The 22,207-nt window shown below is 37.9% G+C and overlaps 1 protein-coding gene across 1 annotated transcript; it reads left to right on the top strand.

Annotated features, from left to right (window-relative positions):
* The first annotated feature begins 11,503 nt into the window (after nt 1–11,503).
* Nucleotides 11,504–20,526, top strand: LOC110956510 (photoreceptor-specific nuclear receptor-like). The gene is made up of 8 exons (XM_022202053.2): nt 11,504–12,229; nt 13,774–13,924; nt 15,430–15,533; nt 15,663–15,965; nt 16,889–17,067; nt 18,010–18,250; nt 19,215–19,320; nt 20,011–20,526. The coding sequence occupies exons 1-8, from the start codon at nt 12,136–12,138 to the stop codon at nt 20,141–20,143; spliced, it is 1,311 nt and encodes a 436-aa protein (XP_022057745.1). The 5' UTR covers nt 11,504–12,135; the 3' UTR covers nt 20,144–20,526.
* The last annotated feature ends 1,681 nt before the right edge of the window (nt 20,527–22,207 follow it).

Genomic DNA, 22,207 nt, shown 5'->3' on the forward strand with positions numbered 1-22,207 from the left:
AAAGTCAGTGCGTGATACTTTATTACCTGTTGCCCTCATAGTAAATAACAGCATACCTGAAACTTGTAATCCTACTCTTTGACAATAGCTGACATTGGAAAGGATTATTCCAATCTTCTTAAGTTGATTCACCACAGAAGAGTTCTGTGGATTTAAATGTCTGCAATATCAAAGACAATATTTGTCTACTCAGAGTCAAGTCATTAATTTATGTGGTTGTCTTATAGCCTGCTGTGGCTGAAAAAGTCAATGAAATGATCATATAAAGACGTAATTAACTGAATTATGGTGCCACATCGTGTAATAGATCACGAAGATCCCAAATTATACAGATGAAAGCTGTTAAACGGATGCAAGCCGGTTGTGTTTCTGTACATGACTCAACGATACAGTATTAATTCATCCATTCTTTACCTCGATGAGTCAGAATGTTCAACAGAAAACAGCTTGCGAGTTGCTCAAATGTGGTCAAACTGTCTTCCCACAGAGAAGAGAAGCATCAGTTGTTTCAGCCCAAAGAAGATTTATTCACAGTAAAAGGACAAAGACCTTTAGAAATTTGTTCTTGCCAGATAAATTATTGCTATTACTCAAAGGAAAAAGCACTGACACTACAAAGTCAATCAAATTTGCAAAATAAGGAGGTCGGGGTAGATGGAGGGCTCAGAATTTAACACTGGTGTTTCTGGATGACGGTCAGTGTTGATTTCTTTATACAATGACCCACATAATCCTCAAACCAAATAGGTCGTGCATGTTGGAAATTAATTTTTATCACTACAACGAACGGTGGAATTATGTGATGATCAGCAGGCGTTTGTCTGTTTGTCTGTTAGTGACATTGCTCAAAAACAGACTAACGAATTTGGATGAAATTTTCAGGGAAGGTCAGAAATGGCACAAGTGATGCGACTTATAGTTTAGATCCATGGATTTGTTAAAGATTTCTGTATCACTGCAAGATAGTGGCATGGCGTCACTCTAACTATGACAGCAAATGAACACTACATCAGCTGCTTGCTGACAGTGTTTACCTCATATAAATATTTGTCCCCATTTGAGCTGCTAAATTAGGACATGAATAGAATATTTAGAGTCCAGGTGTAAACGTAACGGCTTCTGATGCTCACTGAATCAGGCGTGAGGCCCCTGTTTTTAGGCAGCGTGAAGGGGTTTTTTTTGTCTATTGTCTGGCCTGAATGCAAACAGTGTTAATTACAATAAAAAAAAACAACAGAAACCAGCAGCAGCAGTTGGCCCTAAGTGTCTGTGGAGCTCCTAAACAAACCACAGGACTCTGAGCTGCATCAAGAGGCTCAGCCGAGCTCCAATCTGACATTTATCTCTCGCGGCCGTTCTGCTGATGGCAGCACGACGTCGCTTTAGGAAGCAGCTGTTTACTGTCAGAGATCTAGGTCAGGACAGACAGAAAGAGCTGGACTCCTGCTGACAGTTTACACAGACTGCTGGACCTCGGTGCAGCTGGAAGCTACACTGAAGAACACAGAGGCCTGGAGCTGGACAGAAGCCTGATGCATGAGAGGAGGAAACAGACTTTACTGCTGGTTGAGCCTCATGTGGTTACATGATGGGAAACTGTTGAGTTCCTCCTTATATTATTGTCAGATGTTGACCTTTCTACACCCTAAATACAAATGTTTGGCCTTGAATAAAAGAAAATTCATTAATGAATCATTTTGACTACTTTTACTGAGTTTAAATTCAACCACTCAATTATACTGAGTCAGTTTCCTTAAAATCAGATATATTTTTCAACAGCACTGACCTAATCATTTTCACTGTAAACAGAAGTTTTTTATTTGTTAAAAATGTACTACTTACAACAAAATTTCCAGACATATTTGGAAACCATTTTTAAGCTTCCTACATTATTACTGTTATAGTTATGTTGGTAGGTAGGTACTTTCTTGATTCCGATTTGATTGAAATTCAAGACACCGGCAGCTTTTTAAACATACAGAATATACAGAAATAAAAGATAAAAGCAGAGCTAGAGATGAAGAACTGATCATGTACAGAATTTATACACACTGAAGCTGAAAACTGATGTTGTACAAGTAGGCAGAAAAGGTTTTAAGCCAACAACCATTTTGAAATTAAGTTAATTTAGATTTTCTGCTGCAGCTTCTATTCATGTAGTAAAGTCTAAGAAATAAATGCATTCAAAAATTGTTGGGTGAGTAACCTTTATAAAAGATTTATTTTGAACTGTAATTGCACATTTCAAGATAGAACATATTGTCATTGAATATGTCACATTGAAATGTCCTTTTTTTGGTAATTTTTTTTCAAATTACAGATCCTCTACCCAGTTTTTCAGAGTTAGACCAATCAACAACTTGATGTCTGTGGTTTTAAACAATTACTGAATGGATTGTAATGAAATTTGAAACATATCACTCTCCCAGTAACCCTAACCCTATTATACCAACTCAAACGAGACCTTAATTTTCCATCTAAAGTCAAAATTTAAATGTTTGATCAAATACCTGCAAAACTAAAGCAAGAGTTGAGTTTAGTGCTAATTAGCAAATATTAGCATGCACCCCTACTCAACTTTTTACCTGCTAAACATCACCTCATTGTTAATCTGTGCAATCAACAAACTCTACATTGTTGTTTTGCAGAATGAAGAAGAAAGAAACGTAAGGAGAAAAACCATAACAAGAAAAATAGAGCAATAAAGTGGGAAAATCATGATTGTCTGGTTCACTCCTTCAGGACTAAAGCACGATGTAGATTCTCAAACGTGACCTGTGAACTGCAATGTTTATCAAAGTGACCATCACAAATCAAAAATATTAGTTAGTTTTACTTATCAAGCCAGGAATCTTAGCTAATCTTAAGTTCTCTCATCAGTAACTCTGTGTGTTGACAGACCAACGTGTGTTTAACTCCACATCCATCCAGACGAGTGATGGAAGATGAAGATCTGCTGCCAGAGCTTTCCACCTGACACACAGGTAAGAGGCTCAGCCGCCACAATCAGATCCCAAAGGCAGGTTTATCATGCTGTTATATAACACACACACACACACACACACACACACACACTGATGAGGCCTGATGTGAGGACGCAGCCACACTGCCATCGTCAGCACTGCTCAGATCAGATTTAAACCCCCTGAATCTCCACACGCCTCCTTGAGTTTCCTTCGTGATCCTTCGTTACACCCCTCTGTGTGTGTGTGTGTATTATCCTCTTTCATACGTGTGGTTTGTTCAGGCCACTGAGGTCACTGAGTGTTAGTGAGGTGATGTAATCAGGTGTGTGCTGTAATGTGTGAACAGCAGGTGTGATAAGAGGAGACTGTTTCTCAAAGATGGTCAACAGGTGTATGATTTTAAAAAAGCAACTTATTTTGGTCAAACAATCATCCCACAGCGCAGACAAAGTTTTATTAAAACCTCTGGTAATGTATTGGGGTGTCAATACGTGCCACAAAATAACTTCAGCTGAGAAAAGACTTTAAAAACTAATGTTTAGGCTTCAGTCTTTTTGAGTTTTGACAACAAACCAGTTATACTCATGAGGGAAACTAGTCTTTCCTCTATCAATCACCAATTACTTTATAATTGGTCGCATAGAGCTGAAGCATTTTTAAGGACTTGAAATCCTGAACCAAAGGTGGAGAACAGAAAATATGTTTTTAACCCAATTTAATTAATTTACTTCAACTTAAAAGCTGTTTTACATCAAATAATGCAGAAATTTTACTTCAAAATACACATAATATTAAATTATCAACATAATCATCTAAATACAACTTATCAAAATCTTTGTAACTTAAAAGTTGATCTAAATAAACAGATTTGATTTTTTCTTGCTGCCGTGCATGCAGTAAAGTGGAGGCAACAGGTCCCCTGATTTTTTTAATTTGGAAGGAAAATACTGATTTAAGCATGGGCAAGTTCTCAAATTTAAGATTTTAAGGATGAAGTGAGAAATAATGGATTCATATATTTTTCTTTTTTGCTTATTTATCTGTATTTTTGGTGGTAGGAACTGTACTCTTCCTGCAACAACAACCAAATTTCTCCTAATTCTTTAGTTAAGTAATTTTATTCTATTCTATTTGTTTTGCTTCGTTTCTATTCATTTCTGTATGTTGAAGTGTCAAGTTTGTAAAGTAAATGACTGTAATTCATGCAAATCATGTTTTGTAGCTGCAGGAGTTTTAACACAACTGGATTTTTAATAATTTGTGGCTACAAATGAAAAGTAGTTTTCAAGATCAGTCTACTGAAATCTAACTTTAAATAAATATTAGTTTCGTGGAAAAAATCGAAAAAACTATGGACAATTTGCACATTATTGGATTTCTAATGTGCAAATTCCCCAAGAAATATTTTGTAATGTACAACATAAAAATGAGCTAATATTAGCATTTCTGAGCTTTTAAACTAATGAATGCATCTAGTTTATGCAAAAATTCTACAAACAAAAAAATAAAATACAGTTTTGGTGACAGATTTCTCAAAATTCACAGATTTTGGTGTGTTTGTCATCTGCAGTTTCTACATGTTGAGCTGAATACTGACAGTAAACATCTGGAGAATCAAGCTTTACAGTCAGAATATAAACAAAGATAATGAAGCTGCCGTTTACAGACAGAAGTCTGTTGACTGAGGTTCATGCTGTCTCATAGACTCGTCTTCACATAAAGCAGAGACTCATTAATGTCATTACATAACAGCTCCTCTAATCATTCTTTGAATCCTAATATTAGACTGCTCCCATGCTAATCTATTTGTCTTGGCATAATCTATAACCTGCTAATGTAAGCAAGTCTTCACCTAAAACTTGATGGTGTCACTGCAGCTTATTGCTATTATGTAAACTGCTGTAAGGCTGCGATAGGCCGGGCCAGCAGCCGATCATCTCTGCAACAGTCTTCCTCTAAATACAGCGACAAGATCTGATCTGCTGCTCAACACCTTATGTACCAGACAGACCTGCAGCCAGAGGTTTTAACTCTTTGTTTCTTTGATGGATCAACTGTGTCATTAATTCCTTTGCCTTAAAGAAAAACAACAACAAAAAACATTTTCTGTACTTTGTTCTTTGCTTATTAATAATGCAGAAATTTTCAACACATATCGGTTTAATTTTGTGGACAGTTAAGCTATGCACAAAGGAACAATTAATATGTATTTGCTAAGATTCAGGAATATTATTTAGCATGTTATATTATTGCAGGACAGGGCTTTGCATTTGCATATATGCATGAACTATACAACACTTTCTTGAATGACAAAGAATCTGCAGGTTTATGTATTTTTGTGGCTATTCAGCACCTGATGCAACTCTACTGGCAATTTTAATGATGTACGGGTGTCATATGGGCCAATTCAAGTCAAAGTTTATCTGAAAGAGCACATTTTAAAACAGCAAATGTCGACCGAAGTGCTGTCTAACATTTAAAGAACAAAAACCTAAAATTAAAAAAAGCAGGAAACTACACACTCAGACTATCTGAATGAAACAAACCGATCGAAAATACTAAACAAATTTTCATACTCACGATGGACCGAATGCAAAATCAAAATAATATGACTTTAGCAAGGATGTATGTGTGATTCCCTGTTGTTTGTAGGATAGTAATAAGTAAAAAGCTAAAAATTAGATTAACTGTAACAATCCCTCACTGTGTAAGTTTACTTGTTCCAACAGCTGGACACAAGTGAGGCACACAAAAGCACAAGAAGGCTAAAAAAACCCGCCCCCCCCCCAAAAAAAACCCAAAAAAAAACCAAAACGTGCATATAATGAAGAAGAAATGTCACAGTTCCGCTCCTCTGTCCTGTCTGTCTGTCTGGTTGTCTCCCGTCCGCTCCTCTGCCCCGTCTCTGTCTGGTTGTCTCCCATCCGCTCCTCTGCCCTGTCTTTGTCTGGTTGTCTCCCATCCGCTCCTCTGCCCTGTCTTTCCCCTGCAGCTCGGTGCCTGAGTGGAGTCTAGCTTCTCAAGCTGACTCCACTCAGGCAATCAACTATCTCCATGGCTCCCGGACAGCTGACGATCATTCACTAACGACTCACCTCTGCAATAAGTACCGGCTCAGCCTTCCACTCCCTGCCAGAGTGTTAACCAAGAACCACGCAGTTCGGTTTGCTCTCCAGCCTTTTGCATTATCTGTTTGAGTTTCTACCCTGTTTTTCTCACGTTTGTTTTCTCCTGCCTCCACTCAGTCAGCTGTCCGGGATCCCCCGCCATCCTCCTTCCGCTCCGGCTCTCCCCCAGACCAGCCTTCACCGGTTTCCCCATCCTGGACCCCCACTCCTGCCTGGACCCCCATTCCTGCCTGGACCCCCCACTCCTGCCTGGACCCCCCACTCCTGCCTGGACCCCCCACTCCTGCCTGGACCCCCACTCCTGCACCCTGGTTTTCCCCCACCTAGCCACCATTACTCACCCCCGCACAATAAAACACTTTCTCCTCAACCAGCCTTGGTAGTGTGGCTCTCTGCTCGGGTCCACCAGCTCAGATCGTGACAAGAAATCCTATGCATGTACAGATGTGGCTTGTTGGATTTACATCTGGAGATGAACCTGGATTTTTGGAAGCACCAGGAGCATCTAATCAGAGGACCCAAGTCTGCAGGACTAATATATGTTGGAGTTACACACTTTTTAACACTTATAACACCTTATAACCAGCTCTTAAAGGTTGCGCTATCACCGGTGTTATGGCGCGAGTTTTCACGCAATTTTGGAACGAGATTTGCTTTCTAGCATCCTGAGATTTGGATACAGACCACAACAAATAGCGATCGGCAAGTAATGTGGAGGTTTTCGTTCACTTCTCATCTCTAGTATGTTGTGGGACACTCGTTGAGACTATCTGAGCCAGTCAGTGTGGGGCAAAAAGCACGTTAGAGCGGACTTTGACGCGGGGGGGCAAGTTGCCCCATACTTTTCGCTAGCTGAGCTGCTAGCTGAGCTGCTAAGCTGCCTGCCTGGCTAAATACTGGAGCTATGTCGAAAATTCATGTCTCCATCACTCACATGCATGAAATGACATGAAAACAGACCCCAGGTTGAAAAAAAACGAAGTTAACCTTTAAACTAACAGGAAACCAGTGAAGTGCAGCTTGTACCCCTAAACCACCATGATATGTATAAAAATATTTTTCTGGCTTTAAAACAACAAGAAAATAATGATTATGAAATCAGAAACATCTGCAAACTTAACAGAAGTCCTGCACAAAACCTTTAGGTGATTTGTATTAGAAATAGTAAACACTGGGTGCAACTTTCTTTCACATACTGTACTTGAAGAAGGCAGTAACACTTCCTGATGCGGCTGAAGGCTGGAAATTGCTTCATCTGTGTAAGATCGACACGAGAACAATTCAGCAAAAGAGCATTTTAGAAGCACAAATATTTTGGGATATTTAGATCCATCATCCTTTCTTAACCAGTTTCTGTGATTAGAACTGGGGTTCATAATAAGTTTGCCTACCCTAACCTTCATGCACAGCACACACTGATTTCAATAAATAATAAAGCAATAATGCAATCACTCATGAGCTTCTTTGCTCATAAGATATTTAAAGGAGCCGGCAGCACATTATAAGTAAATTAAAGCTGCATAATATATGAGGTTGAGGTAAATCAAACATGAGTCGGTTAGTTGACTTTGGTCTAAAACGTCAGCTGGTCTACATGCTGCTTTTGAGGCTTTTCAATTCTTGACCAGGAGAAGTTTCATAACCTATCTAAGTCCATGTTTATCATGTGTGAAGAAAAAAAAAACACCACTACTCTGGGGACATTTATACAGGGGTACAATATATTATTACAATTTTTTAAATAGACAAGCCCATGTGATCATTAATGTTAATGAAATCTCATGTGGACAAGCCAGAAGGCTACTGGAATAATGCCTTCTGGACTGATAAGACCATAACAGAACTTTTTGGTTCAGATTTAAAGAAAACTCTGCACTCCAAGATAAGAACATTATCTCACCTGTGAAGCATGGTGGTGGCAGTATCATGGTTTGGGCCCGTTTTGCGGCATCTAGGCCAGAGCAGCTCTTCATCATTGGCACAACAATGAATTCTGAATTATAGAAAAAATATTATTATTATTATTATTATTATTATTAGAAAAACGTTGAATCTCATGAGAGAACGTTGCAAAGAATGAACACAGAAGAATCGCCAAAGTCAAAATCCCAACCTTAATCCAATCGAAAAGTTGAAGAAGGACCTGAGCTAACGGTTCACATGAGGAAACCCACCAAAAACCCTAAAGCTAAGTTGCTCTGCACAAAGGAATGGTCTAATTTGTGTAATTGGTTCCTGATTTATCTACTTTTAGGACATTATTAAAACTAAGATGATGTTTTAGGTTATATTCATGCAGAAATATAGAAAATTCCAAAAGGTTTACAAACTTTTGTGCAAGTTTGAGGTAAATTTCTGCAACATATGATAGAAATCAGTGAGTGTTTTCTGCTTTTATGTGAATATGAAGATGCAAAAACAATTACATATATAACTTAGCACATCTCTGGTATATTATGGCATCTCTAAACAAAGATTTTTGTTGAAAAGGCATCCTTTAGGAGAGCAAAAGAATCATATCATGAATCAAGATCCCCACCACCCCATAAGAAGGAAGATCAAGTTAGGATAACAACAAAAAACCTTAAAAGTGCAACTCATTTTTTTTCATTACTTTAACTGGCACAGGTACACGTAACCATCAGAAAGCAAGCCGATGTATGACGTAAATGAGTCAGAATCAGTAATCAGCGTGTAATTGGGTGAACTTATCCAGAAATCCTGCAGACCGCTGACCTCATACGACTAATTAACTGGTAAACCTTACAAAGGTCAAGTGTGCTGGCCAAGGATGAAGAGAGTAGCCACCATATGGCTAAAGATGCCCACAAGAAGTGTGTCTTCACTGCTCTTTTAATCTTTTGAGCTAATTGTGTGGCTCCCCTCCACCAGTCTTGTGGTGACTGAGACCAGTGCCCCGGCAGACGAAATGTGGTCCACCTCTAATCTACTTAGCTGCTTTCCACTTTGTTTTTCCAATTATGCCGGGGGCTTGTTGTTGTGCTGCTGAAACATGCTGACATCGACGTTAATTTTGCTCTCTAAGCAAATTTTCTACTTGGAGTTTAATGGACATGAAGCGGACAGAGCGTATAGGGCAGATGTTCCCGCATTTTACAGATTATACAGTTAAATAGTAGCGGCAGCGATTAGCCGTGTTTTTAGAACAACAAATAAAACAACATTCTCATGTCGCTCGTCTTCAAAAAAAAAAATCCACCTTCTCAGCATCAAACAGCTAATGGACACATTACAAGGCTAAGTGATGAATATAGTGGAGCTAAAAAAGACATATTTCCTTCTGTAGATGGTTGAGACCAAAACCAGAGCAAAAAGAAAGTAAATATTGGACTTAGGAGCATCAGGTGGATCCAGATGAATGTCCGTGTTGTTCTCTAACAGTTGGATGTTCTTGTGAATGGGTTTTTATGTTAAATTTAAAGGGTTGTTGTGTTCATAACTGGACTAAAAAGAAAATTGTAGTGGTGGAGACCAAAACTGGAGCTAAAATAGACTTAATGTTGAGCTGAAAAGCATCAGGTGGATCTAAATGAATATCAGTGTAGCTCGCTAACAGCTGGATGTTCTTGCTTGTTGACTTTTATGTTAAATTTAAAAACAATATTGTTTCAACGTTGTCTTCAGAACTGGACTGAAAAAATGTAATTGGTGGAGACCAAAACCGGAGCTAAAAGAGACTTAATATTTGACTTAGAAGCATCAGTTGGATCCAGATGAATGTCAGTGTTGATCTCTAACAGCTGGAGCTTCTTGCTCATAAGGTCTATATTAAAGTAACTGATGAGGACATGTTACTGTGTAAAAAAATAGCAGTTGGCTGAGACCTAAATCAGCGCTAAAAGAAAGTGGAACGCGGACCCAAATGAAAGCTGGTGTTATTTTCTAATGGCTTGATGTTTGTTTTTTATGTTGAAGTGATGGTGATGATATGTTAATGTTGCTCTCATACTGGAAAAAAAAAAACATCGTTATTGCAAGTTTCAGAAATACTGAGGTCATGAGCTGAAATTTCCCAACACACCCAAGTCAAAAGAACTTTGGCTTGTCAGTAGAAAAATCCATCAAAAATTCAAAAAACTATACCGTATTGACATTTTTGCATTCCTTTAAAGTAATAGGTCATACAACTGTTTGAGCTTTAGTGTAATTAAAGAATGCAAAGCTGTCTTTAGGTTGTTAAATCCAATTAATTCCCAGAAACAAAAGTAAAAACATGCTCTCTGTGTCTCGAGCAGTGGCCATCACTCTGCTAATCAATCATCAAATCTACAGATACATATTTGTCTGTTTTAGTTAATTAGTTTTTTAATTGGGGAAGGCAGCTGCAAACCAACTGTCGATGACCTGCCCAGCACCAAAAGGCACAAATTTAGCGTCTAGCTGTTAAAGACGCTGGATCATTTTGTACTCGACCAAGAGAATGAACAACATTACATTTATCAGCTGGCAACAGACGAAACAGGCTCCATCTGAACATTACTGTGGATCAACATCATGTCAGATGGTTTCTGCTCATTCGTCTGCTCCAGAGTGGCATAAAAAAACAATTAACACAGCTTGTCAAACACAGAGCAAACAGCAAACAGATACACAAACAACAACAAGTCAGTGCAGATGCCGCACAGCGCACAGATGTCACAAGCATGGCAGCTCACGTCCTTTCCAGATCGCCAACCACTCAACTGTGTCAAGAAACAAACAATGAAAGTAAGAAACTGTGTAAAGGTTGGACCAATAGATGATAATGATGTTATTAAGAGCAGAAATGAATTTTACAGTTGATTGTACAACGCTTTATGTTTAGTAGGAATCTGCAATGACTGTTTTTCAGTTAGATTTTTTTTGAAGATTGCTACAGAAAAGTATTTTTATGGCTTAGTTTTCAGCCCTTTCTTGTTTTAATCACAGCAATAATGCACAGAAGATTTCATTCCGCCTCAAACTGTCAAAACATTTGATCAACTCAATCATAAAGTTGTATTTTTTATACTCTTCCTGAGTTTTCCTCTGCAGTTCTGCCTGTGTAAATGCCACATGTAGGATAATTCAAGCTCCTCAATAATAAATGTTGGACCCTCATGAATGAGCTAAATTAGTGCCGCCCAAAACATCAGTCATTCAAAACTCTATTATTCCCTCTGTGACCTTTTTTTTTCTTCCTGGCGGCCGGGGGTGGAAGAGGATGATCTCGAGTTTGTCAAAAAAAAAAGAAAAGAAAAGAGGGAAATGGGAGTTAATAGGCAGATCCTCAGCAAACACTGGGAGTCATTATGAATGGGAAGCAATCACACAGATCAAATATACAGCAGGGAGAAATGGAGCTGGAATTCAGAGGTAAAAAAAAATATATAGAAAAGGAAGGGAAATACAAATTGAAGAGGGCTGGTAAATATAATAATGTGCGCCTCATGTAATCATGCCTTCACATGCAGATACTGAAGAGGAGCGTTGACTGATGTGTAGGAGACACGAGGAGCTGGATGGGTCTAAAGTTACAGGAGTTTCAGGAGCTTCAGGAGCCGCCGCTGCTCTTTTTTCCTCGTTCGTTTGTGTTTCGCAGACTTAGTGAAGTTCTGACCAATGTTCTGGCAATGTGACTGATTGATCCAGTAGATGAACAGTAAAGATTAAGAGGATGACAAATAAGCATGCTGCTTACACAGCGCTTGGGGCTAATCCTCCCCCTCCACCCCCCAGGCCTCCCTTTTGAGGACCTGCTGCCCAGAAGGACCCACAGACAGTGACGGACCGGAGGGAGGACGACACCAGACAACCTGTCCGAGTGCAACAAGTGTCGGCTCACAGCTCATGGCAGGACCTCAGCCCATCTGCATCCCCTCAGTACAGTAGAAACCTGCCATCTGTCCAGCGGGGCACCAGGAGGCCCCGCAGCAAACACAAAAGGAACATTTTTGTGTTGATTTTGGACCCTGAAAAGAGGACAAATACTTTACAGCAAAGTTTATCTTCTGCAATCTTCAGTCATTCGAGGAGGCTTTTTCTGCAAAAAAGAAGTAAAAATGATGGAGGATCACCTGTCCAAGATCCCCATGATGCCGTCTGCTTCACCCACCGAATCCTCCGGCAGTGGAGGGACTGACGACAGCAGAGGAGGTAAGATGAGCAGCAGCTTGGCATTTGAAGAAAAAACTACAAGAAAAAAATCACGAATATGCACACAAATATATACTTTGAATGCAGTTATTGAAGAAATAAGACTAAAACTTGACTTTATAGTAAAAAAATCATGTAGAGGTTCATGTTTGAGGCTTTTTTTAAAACTCAAAACTCACATGTTTAACGAAAAGATCAGGAATATACACACAAATATACCCTTTAAATGCAATGACTGTAGAGAAGACGACTAAAATTTGACTTTACAATAAAAAAATCATATGGAAATTTAAGTTTGAGGCTTTTTTAAAAATTCAAAACTCATCTGTTCAATGAAAAGACTGTGAATATACACACAAATATTCACTTTAAACGCAAATACTGAAGAGAAGAAGTTTAGAATTTGGCTTTATGTAAAAAAAAATTACTTGGAGATTTATCTTTGAGGGTTTATTTAACTCAAAACTCTCCTGTTCAATGAAAAGATAATGAATATACACACAAATACACCCTTTAAATGCAATTACTGAAGAGAAGAAGACTAAAACTTGACCTTAAAATAAAAAAATTCAGATGGAGGTTCACGTTTTAGGCTTTTTTAAAACCCAAAACTCATCTATTCAATGAAATGATCTTGAATATACGCAAAAATATGCCCTTTAAATGCAGATATTGAAGAGAAGGAGACTAAAACTTGATGGTATAATTAAAAAATGACATGAAAGTTCATGCTTTAGGCTTTATTTAAATTTAAAACTCATCTTTTCAATGAAAAGATCATGAATATACACACAAATATACCTTTTAAATGCAGCTACTAAAGAGAAAAAGACTAAAACTTGACCTTTCAATAAAAAAAATCATATGTTTCAGGCCTTATTTAGCTCAAAACTCATCAGTTCAATGACAAAAATCATGAATATGCTAGGAAACAATAGCTCCAAGCAACCAAGTGCGATTCTTTCACACAAACATAAAATTTAATTGGAGATATGAAAAAGGAGAAGACTAAAACTTGGACTTGTAATGAAAAAAAATAATGGATACTTATGTTTGAGGCTTTTCAATGAAAAAAACTGATGTGGAGGTTTATGTTTCAGGGTTTATTTGACTCAAAACACATCTGTTCATTGCTGGAAATCATGAATATGCAAAGAAAGAATAGCTCTACAGTAATTCTTACACACAAATGCACTTGATTAAAACAGAAAAAGGTAAAAATTATATTTGTATGCAACTCTAAGACATGCAAGTTGAATTTATTCATAATTAATAGGTTTATTTGGATTCATTTCAGCACCCTGCAGTGTTTATATTAGCTCTTAATCTGCCTGCAGCTATTTTTTTTATTGTTTTAATGTCATAATCATTCACTAAATGAGATTTTCAGGCCTGAACGTCTGCTGCAATATTGGCTCGTGTGCTTTTGTGAGAGTGTGGAGCTCCGTGCAGGCCGAGCCGCCTCTGCAGATGGCAGGCACATGCATGAAACAATAACTAACCGACCGACCTGCCCCTCTGTTGTCCCCCTGTTTGACACGCAGCCAAGAGTCCGGCTCCAGGAAAAGCTCTGAGTCCAGCTCTGGTCTGCAAAGTCTGTGGAGACACCAGCAGCGGGAAACACTACGGCATCTACGCTTGCAACGGCTGCAGCGGCTTCTTCAAACGCAGCGTCAGAAGGAGGCTCATCTACAGGTGAGACAGAGGAACTCACCTGTTCAAACATCCAGCATGTCGTTAGCAAAAGAGGTGCATCATGGGAAATGAAGGCAAAGATTTCATCCAAAGCATTTTCTCGGACTTTAGGTCAATTTTATCTTTCAAAACACACAAATTTTGCAAAAACATTGTATAATAAATGATAATTGTATGTATATCAATAGTATTAAGTTGCGCTTGTGCAGTTAAATGATTGAGACAATTTAAATGCAAAATTGCAAAAGCTGCCATCGCTTTTAAATTAACTGATGAGTCTCATAGTACAGAAAATTACCACTAAACACTAAATCTACACCTTTTTATGGTTTCTAGTCCTTACAGTAGTGTCATAAAAGATAAGTAAAGTGATTTTTCTTCATAAGCTGATTGCACTTATATGCCCACCTCTAAGATGATATGTGAATATAGCTGCAATGTTTTATTCTGTAAAAATACGAATTGGACCTTGAAGTGCACAAGTTATAACTTTTGCTAACATTTTTTGGAATATATTGAATGAATACAAATACGGAATTTGTCACTTGATAATAACTGAAAATACCTACTTTTTCACACATATATGAACAATAATATTGAAACAAACATTTTAAAGCCCCAGAAAACAAATAACTTACACAAATAATTAGTCATTGTTTAAATTCTGTTGTCAAAAACTTGTTATTCAGTTAAAAATCACACTGTAATTACTTGTCTTATTACTTTTCATGATGACATTTCTTGTTTTTGTTGACTTAGATCACAAAATGTGTGTCTAATGTAGTTATTTTGGTAAACTTTAGATTGAGATGTAGGAGTGTCTTCACCCTAATTCATTCATATATTGCATAATTAGTCACTACCATTCAAAAGTTTGGAGTCACCCAAAATCTGACCTCCTCCCAACTATAATATGTAAACGAACATCAGAGAGAATCCTCAGAAATGAGACCCTGTCAGTGCTACTTCTCCTAATATCAGTAAACCTTATTCACAACCTACACTACCGTTCAGAAGTTTGGGGTCACACAGACAATTTCATGTTTTCCATGAAAAATCACACTTTTATCCATGTGCTCACATAATTGCACAAGGGTTTTCTAATCATCAGTGAGCCTTTCAACACCATTAGCTAACACAATGTAGCATTAGAACACAGGAGTGATGGTTGCTGGAAATGTTCCTCTGTACTCCTATGGAGATATTCCATTAGAAATCAGCCGTTTCCAGCCAGAATAGTCATTTACCACATTAACTATGTCTACACTGGATTCCTGATAACCTTAATGATATCTTCATTTTATAAAAATGCTTTTCTTTCAAAAATAAGGACATTTCTAAGTGACTCCAAATGTTTGAACGGTTGTGTATGTTCAGGGAATTTATATTTGTCTTAATATTATGTACACACTCTTGCTGTTTTTTAATATCATTTAGACAACAGATGAAATATGTGTTAGTTTTGAGTGGATTCTCCCTTTAAAAGCTTCACTTTGGGCCTGCAGGTGTCAGGCCGGTACTGGCATGTGTCCAGTGGATAAAGCTCATCGGAACCAGTGCCAGGCGTGTAGGCTGAAGAAGTGTCTGCAGGCGGGCATGAACAAAGATGGTGAGTGGATTTTACAGCTTCAGAGCATTTATTAAACATCCCATCTCAGCTTCAGAGATTCAAACATGAAGCTGTGTGAGGACAAAATCTAAAATCCAGGTTATTTCACGTGTCTCGTCCTGTTTGCAGCCGTGCAGAATGAGCGGCAGCCTCGCAGCACAGCTCAGGTCCGTCTGGACTCCATCGACGTGGACCCTGAGAAGGAGCACCTGGCCACCACCCGGGAGCCCACCTCCTCATCATCATCATCTTCCTCCTCTTCCTCCTCCTCCTCCTCCAGCGGCTCCGTCATCACGTGGCCCCACATCACCTCCTCCATGTCCATCACCTCCTCTGTGGCCCCCCAGCGCTGCGTCAGCCCCCAGAACAACCACCGCTTCATGGCCAGCCTCATGACGGCCGAGACCTGCGCCAAGCTGGAGCCCGAAGACGGTGAGGAGCGAGAGTTCTGCTGGAAATTCAATGTGCAGCACCATCATGTGTCATTCACAGCAGATGTGTTATCCAAACGTGCAGGGACACAGCAGTGTGTGATACAGCAAAACAAGGAAAATATAGAATCCTATTATGTTTATAGTACGCTGTTTAAAAGAAATTAGTGTTAAAAACAGAAAAAAAAACTTTTTTTTACAGTGTTGGAGGGACAAAGAGGTGGAGTTAGATGATAATCTGTGGTGGTTTTATCTTTTCTTAGAGCTGGACTGACACTACAGGAGTTTATCCCCATTTCACTCTCAAAGATCTCAGTCCAGATTTCTCCTCCAATTGTCTGGAGGTGAAACGGGGTTAAATCGGTCTGAAACTTCTGTAGTCTGACCTGGGCCTAATCGGTGCAGGATGAGGTCATGATGACGCTGTTTTCAGGAAGGAACTGGAGTCATGTTTCTTTTAAGCAGACAAACAGTTGACCACTGTGCTCCTGTTAGAATGCTGTTTCACACATTAGCCGCTACCCTTATATTGATGTGGTTCTATATTGTATGTAGTTCAATTTAAACTATGTTGAGGTTTATGTTCTCTCCGCTAGATCCCATGTTTTTTATTTTTATTATTTGGTTTTGCAGTTTTTATATAGGTGTTTATATCATCCACTACTGGTCGTTAGCACCATAGGCTAATGCAATGGTTGGGCTCTTTTTCCCACTCTTTTCTCCCGCTCTTTCTTCCCGCTCTTTTCATCAAGAATCCCATAAATATTTTTATGGCTAATGCATAGAGAAAGGTGATTCGACGAGTCAGAAAGAAACAGGGTTGAAATTTCTCGGGAACAAAAACAACCTGAGTTTGAGTTTGATCTGTTAGCAGACATAAACCAATCAGAGCATTTTGATTCTAATCTGATTTTTCCATTTCAGTTGACGAAAACATTGACGTGACGAGCAATGAGCCGGAGCGAGCGTCCTCAGAGTACCACATGGCTCTTTACCCGTCCAGCTCCGAGAACGTCTACGAGACTTCAGCCCGGCTGCTCTTCATGTCGGTGAAATGGGCCAAGAACCTGCCGGTGTTTTCCAACCTGCCCTTCAGAGACCAGGTGAGACTTCAGCTCAGTTTGATTTAGAGGTTTGGATTGTTATGGTGTCACTATTGCACTGTAGCAGATGTTTAATGTAACTGCAAGAGGCTGTTATTTTTCTAACCTGCATGTTTAATTTGTTTAAACATTCAATGCACTTCAATTGTGATAATGATGTATTGAAATTTAAACGTCAGACACAGACAAAAACACCACTAGAGCATCATCTGCTGCTACTCAGTAATGCAGCCCTCTGTCATTTAACAGCAAGAAAAAAAAATCAAAAACATTGATATTGGCAATACGTATTCATCAAAGTATTAAATGAACTTATATAATTATACAGTAATAATTTCAACCAAACATAGGCCATTGGAAATATGATATATTATAATGTTAAGTGATTTGTTTTTAATAATATATTTTAATATATATATATATTCAATATAAAGTCATATGCCATATTTTTGACTTTTTTTCTTACTGATTATTTTTGACAAATTTCATTTTCTTCTATTTTAAATTATGTTTTTGAAACATATTTTGCTGGTTTTGCACAACATTGTGTAACAGTCACTTTGCATTCCACTGTCATCCCTGTATATACACATAACAAATACAAAAAAACTTCACAGTGACGAGAAAATGTGATTCAGAAACCCCTAATAATTCCATGACTCAGTATGTTTTGTGTATTTGTGTCTCTGAGTTGTAATTATGGAAGAACTTTTTAAAAAATGTATCACGGCACATCAATCTAATATATATATATTTTAAATATCATGGCAAGTGACAACAACGTCACATTAAACAGTCAATACACAATGTAATATTAAATAAATACCTAAATATTGGATACAAAAACCTGCAAATGAGCATCCATCCATTCAGTTAAAACAGGTCTTTCTGTCTTATCTGTGTCAGAGTTTCACCCTTGTTCTTTTTTCGTGTGTTTTCCAGGTGATCCTGCTGGAGGAAGCCTGGAGTGAGCTCTTCCTGCTCTGTGCCATCCAGTGGTCTCTTCCTCTGGACAGCTGTCCTCTGCTCTCCCTCCCTGATCTGTGTCCCGGCATGCAGGGCAAAACCAGCTACACCAGCCTGGACCTCCGCCTGCTGCAGGAGGTGTTCAGCCGCTTCAAGGCGCTCGCCGTCGATCCCACCGAGTTCGCCTGCCTCAAGGCCATCGTGCTCTTCAAGCCAGGTGAGGAACGGAAGGAATGATCTGCTGGTCAGTCAGTCAACAGATTATCATTAAATCTGCACTGGCCTCAGTCATTCTCCTCAGAGGATGAGCCTTTGACTTTCTCCTCTAGCGCCACCCAGAGGCCAAAGTGTCTCTGTATTTTTTTTATTCAAACCTAAAAATGTAAATAATGATACTGGTAATACATTTGTTATTATCAGAGTTGTAAATGAACTATTACGGTTCAAAAATAATAAAATACTAGTCATTTCTGGGCTATGGAACCCCATTCTCTCCAGAAAAACACTTCAAAATATTAGTCATGCAGCGGTGCAACAAAATAAAAACAATAAAGGGAAAGTATGACTGAAAGGTTAGTTTAAAGAAATATATTCTAGTGTTTTTTTTTTAAATTTAGTGGTTCTGATGGAATATGTGAAAATAAATAACATTTATCCAATTAGCTTTTTAAAAAAAATTATATCGCATATTATGGCTGTTCATTTGAAGAAAAATATTTATTCAACTGAAGAGCTACGAATTGATGCCCCAATTCGTAGAAAACTAAAGTCATAATTCCATCTTAATTGTTCATATTAAGTGATTACAATTCTTAATGTTGTACAGTGCAGTTTTTGTTTCTTTATTCTGATAGGAATGAGTTACCATAGACCACATTAATATTAATGTTAAATTAATATTAAAACATTATTAGTCGGCTCCGTCTTGTAGAAATTTAGTCAGAAATTTAAAGCTGATATATTTTACCTTACAAAAAACACATTCTAACAATCAAATGCTCACAACCGAACAATACATCACTGACAGAAATGAAAAATGGGAATTTTAGCCCTATTTACATTCAATAATTTATCAAATGAAGCTGTCAGTATGAATGAGTGTAATCATGTGCGTGTAATTTTAGATTACAGATGTTTACAGCAGTATTTGTGTGGCTCACACAGTTTTCTTTCCTCCACAGAGACTCGTGGTTTGAAAGATCCAGAACAGGTGGAGAACCTGCAGGATCAGAGTCAGGTCATGTTGGGTCAACACATCCGCTCTCATTACCCGAGTCAGCCAGCCAGGTAATAAACATCCCCGTCACCGCAAAGGTGAAGAATAATCCACCTCAAAAACACTATTAGTCGGATTAAGGCTTGATTAGTACTTAAGGGAATTTGGCCAAAATGTTTGTTTTTACTAATAAACCTCAGAAAATAGCCTCATATTTGTTTGGTTCAGAGTCTGTTTCTGTCTGAAGTTGTAGGTTCTGTCCTCCAAAATGAGCTCCACTGTTGTATGAATGTCATTTTTAGGCACATGTGCTTTAAATATTAAAGACTAATTCCCAAATTGTTTCTTGTCGATGCTTTAAATTTCAAACAAAATGCAAGCTCTGATGTAATTGCTGTTGCAACCAGCAGATGGCGCCAACAACAGGCTCAGTTCTGTTTATGTTCCATCAGAATTTCTCAAAGTAAATGATGTATTTTGTTTGAAAATCATTTGTTTATATCCTGTTTCCAATTATTTTAATCCCATTGCAGCTGGTTATAGTTATTGCATCTTAACTTGTTTTGACAAATTAAATTCCAGTTTCATTACAATATTTTATTTTTTGGTCAGTTATTCAAAAAAAAAAAAACACCATTAAGCTGCAAAACTGCTAGACACAGAGCTTTTTTTTTTAACAGTTTGATGGCATTTTATCCTTCATCATTTTCATTTTGCAAGCAGCAACTGATTTAATCGTGATTTTTTTTGTTTGCGTTCAGGTTCGGAAAGCTGCTTCTCCTCCTCCCATCGCTGCGTTTTGTGAACTCGGAGCGAGTAGAGCTGCTGTTCTTCCACAGGACCATCGGAAACACTCCCATGGAGAAGCTGCTCTGTGACATGTTCAAAAACTAAAACAAGCAAACCTCCTGCAGTCATCCAGAGTCTGACGGGATTAAAACCCGACAGATATTTGCTTTGTATTACTGTATACTTATCAGAGATTCTGCGTGCTGTTATTTTTGTAAAGGCCACTTTATTATTGTTTGTTTGTTGTTTCCACATCAGGTCATTCTGAGATGAGAAAAGATGCAGTTCAGTTCTCGTCATCATGCTTGCTGTCTATTTGTATCATATATAGACTCTCGATCACATTTCATCCTCTAGATTTTCTTTGTTTTTGTGTTTTTTTTCTCAAACCTACATGCAGATCTTTATTTGTTTGGTGATAGATGAACTGTATAACCTGCTGTCATTCATGTGACTCTTGTATTCATGTTGTCATGCCTTGATGAAGTAAAAAATGCTCCAACAGGTTTAGATTCTGTGTGAAATATTTCATTACTAAAATGAAAAGGGGTTTTCAGAGACGTAGACTTTCAGTTATGCAGAGGATCCATGAAGCAGCGCCCTCTTCTGTTGAGTTTAATTCCAAAAATGTATCCTTAGCATGACCTCTAAATGACATTTATAGAATTAAATGTAGCTACAAGTTGAGTCGCTTCAATGTAGGTTTTCTTCTTTGCTTTGTTAGAAACAATAGATGCAGTTTGGATGACTGATTTATTCCAATTATGCTGAGTTAAAGACATTTCTGGATCAGACTGGAGTCGTGTCTTCAGGTAATAAACTCGTCCCTAGATGCTCTGCTGACATCTTGTTAAGAGATAGACGTTTATAGAAGAGGATGAGGATGTTTTAATAAGAAGCATCTGTTTTCTGCATCTGTTTCCCACACTGATTTCCTAACTACAACCTTAACTACTTAACTTTGGGGCATAAATTTTTATATTTTTTTTAAATATAGTTTATTCATTTTTTCACATTAAAATTCCAAACATGAACACAAACACTGCCAGTGCAAGGGTATTTTCACATAAAATATATTAAAAAAATGAATGCATACAATCCACATAGTAAAAATACAACAGTTCCAGCAGTCCAGAGTGAGCAGACTCCACATTTCAGTCCCCTGAGGTTGCAGGTCGAGTCCCCTTCTGCCTGATATGGTCAACAAAGGGACCCCAGATCGTTCTAAATTTATCTTGAGTATCAGACAGACCATACCGGATCTCTTCAAGATATAAACAAGACATCATATCGTTCAACCATTTATAATAACGAGGAGGCGTAGTGGACTTCCATTCTCTCAAAATGACCCTCTTTGCAATAGTCATGCCAAACATGATTGCTTGCTGAACTGACTGGGAGCATGACATAGTTTGATCTGAACAGCCAAGTATCACCGTTAAAACATCTGGTGTTATGGTCTTCTTATATACCGTACTGTACAAGTGAAATAATTTCAGACCACAAATTTTTAAGCAAGGGACAGAAAAAGAATAAATGCCCTAATGTACCATTACTCACTTTGCATTTGTCACACAAGGGTGAAATGGAAGGAAAAAGCCTATTAAGCCTAGTCTTAGAATAATGTAAGCGATGTACAACTTTAAACTGCATTAATTGAACATGAATTTATACCTCTTAAGGCTCTGTAACTTTGGGGCATAAATTTAACTAAAATATGAGTTTAATTAGTAAAACTGGTTTGCAAAGATTGAATGCAACGACTAGTCAGTTCCATTGAAGAAGTTTAATTTAATCTGTTCTCAAAAAAAGGTTTTTCCTTTGATCCTCAAGAACTATTTCCAAAATTGCTTCCCATAGATGCTTTAAAATCTGTGCTAAATGCAGAATCAAGTCTGTTTATGCAGCATATTTAAAACAACAGCAAAAATTAGGATTAATAAGAAATCTGTTTTCACTTTGCCAAGAAAGGGTCTTTTTTTTTCTTTAAATTCTGATAAAAAAAAGTCAAATCATATTGACAATGATTCATTGTTTTAAAAAAAATGAAAGAGGAAAATTTCTCAGGAGGATGAACACTTTTCATAGATGCATCTTAGAGCAGCAATAAAAGGAAACTGGAGGTAAATCTGGTTTGCTTTGCCACCTGAAATAGGAGCTTTTTGATGT

Source organism: Acanthochromis polyacanthus, chromosome 2 (assembly GCF_021347895.1).
Source record: "Acanthochromis polyacanthus isolate Apoly-LR-REF ecotype Palm Island chromosome 2, KAUST_Apoly_ChrSc, whole genome shotgun sequence".
Taxonomy (NCBI): domain Eukaryota; kingdom Metazoa; phylum Chordata; class Actinopteri; family Pomacentridae; genus Acanthochromis; species Acanthochromis polyacanthus.

What these genes read in the sequence shown, in the direction of transcription:
- LOC110956510 (XM_022202053.2), top strand. Translation starts at nt 12,136, where the DNA reads ATGATGGAGGATCACCTGTCCAAGATCCCCATGATGCCGTCTGCTTCA. An exon ending in AGAAGGAGGCTCATCTACAG is followed by an intron (nt 13,925 to 15,429) that starts GTGAGACAGAGG and finishes TTGGGCCTGCAG; the next exon opens with GTGTCAGGCCGGTACTGGCA. An exon ending in GGCGGGCATGAACAAAGATG is followed by an intron (nt 15,534 to 15,662) that starts GTGAGTGGATTT and finishes TCCTGTTTGCAG; the next exon opens with CCGTGCAGAATGAGCGGCAG.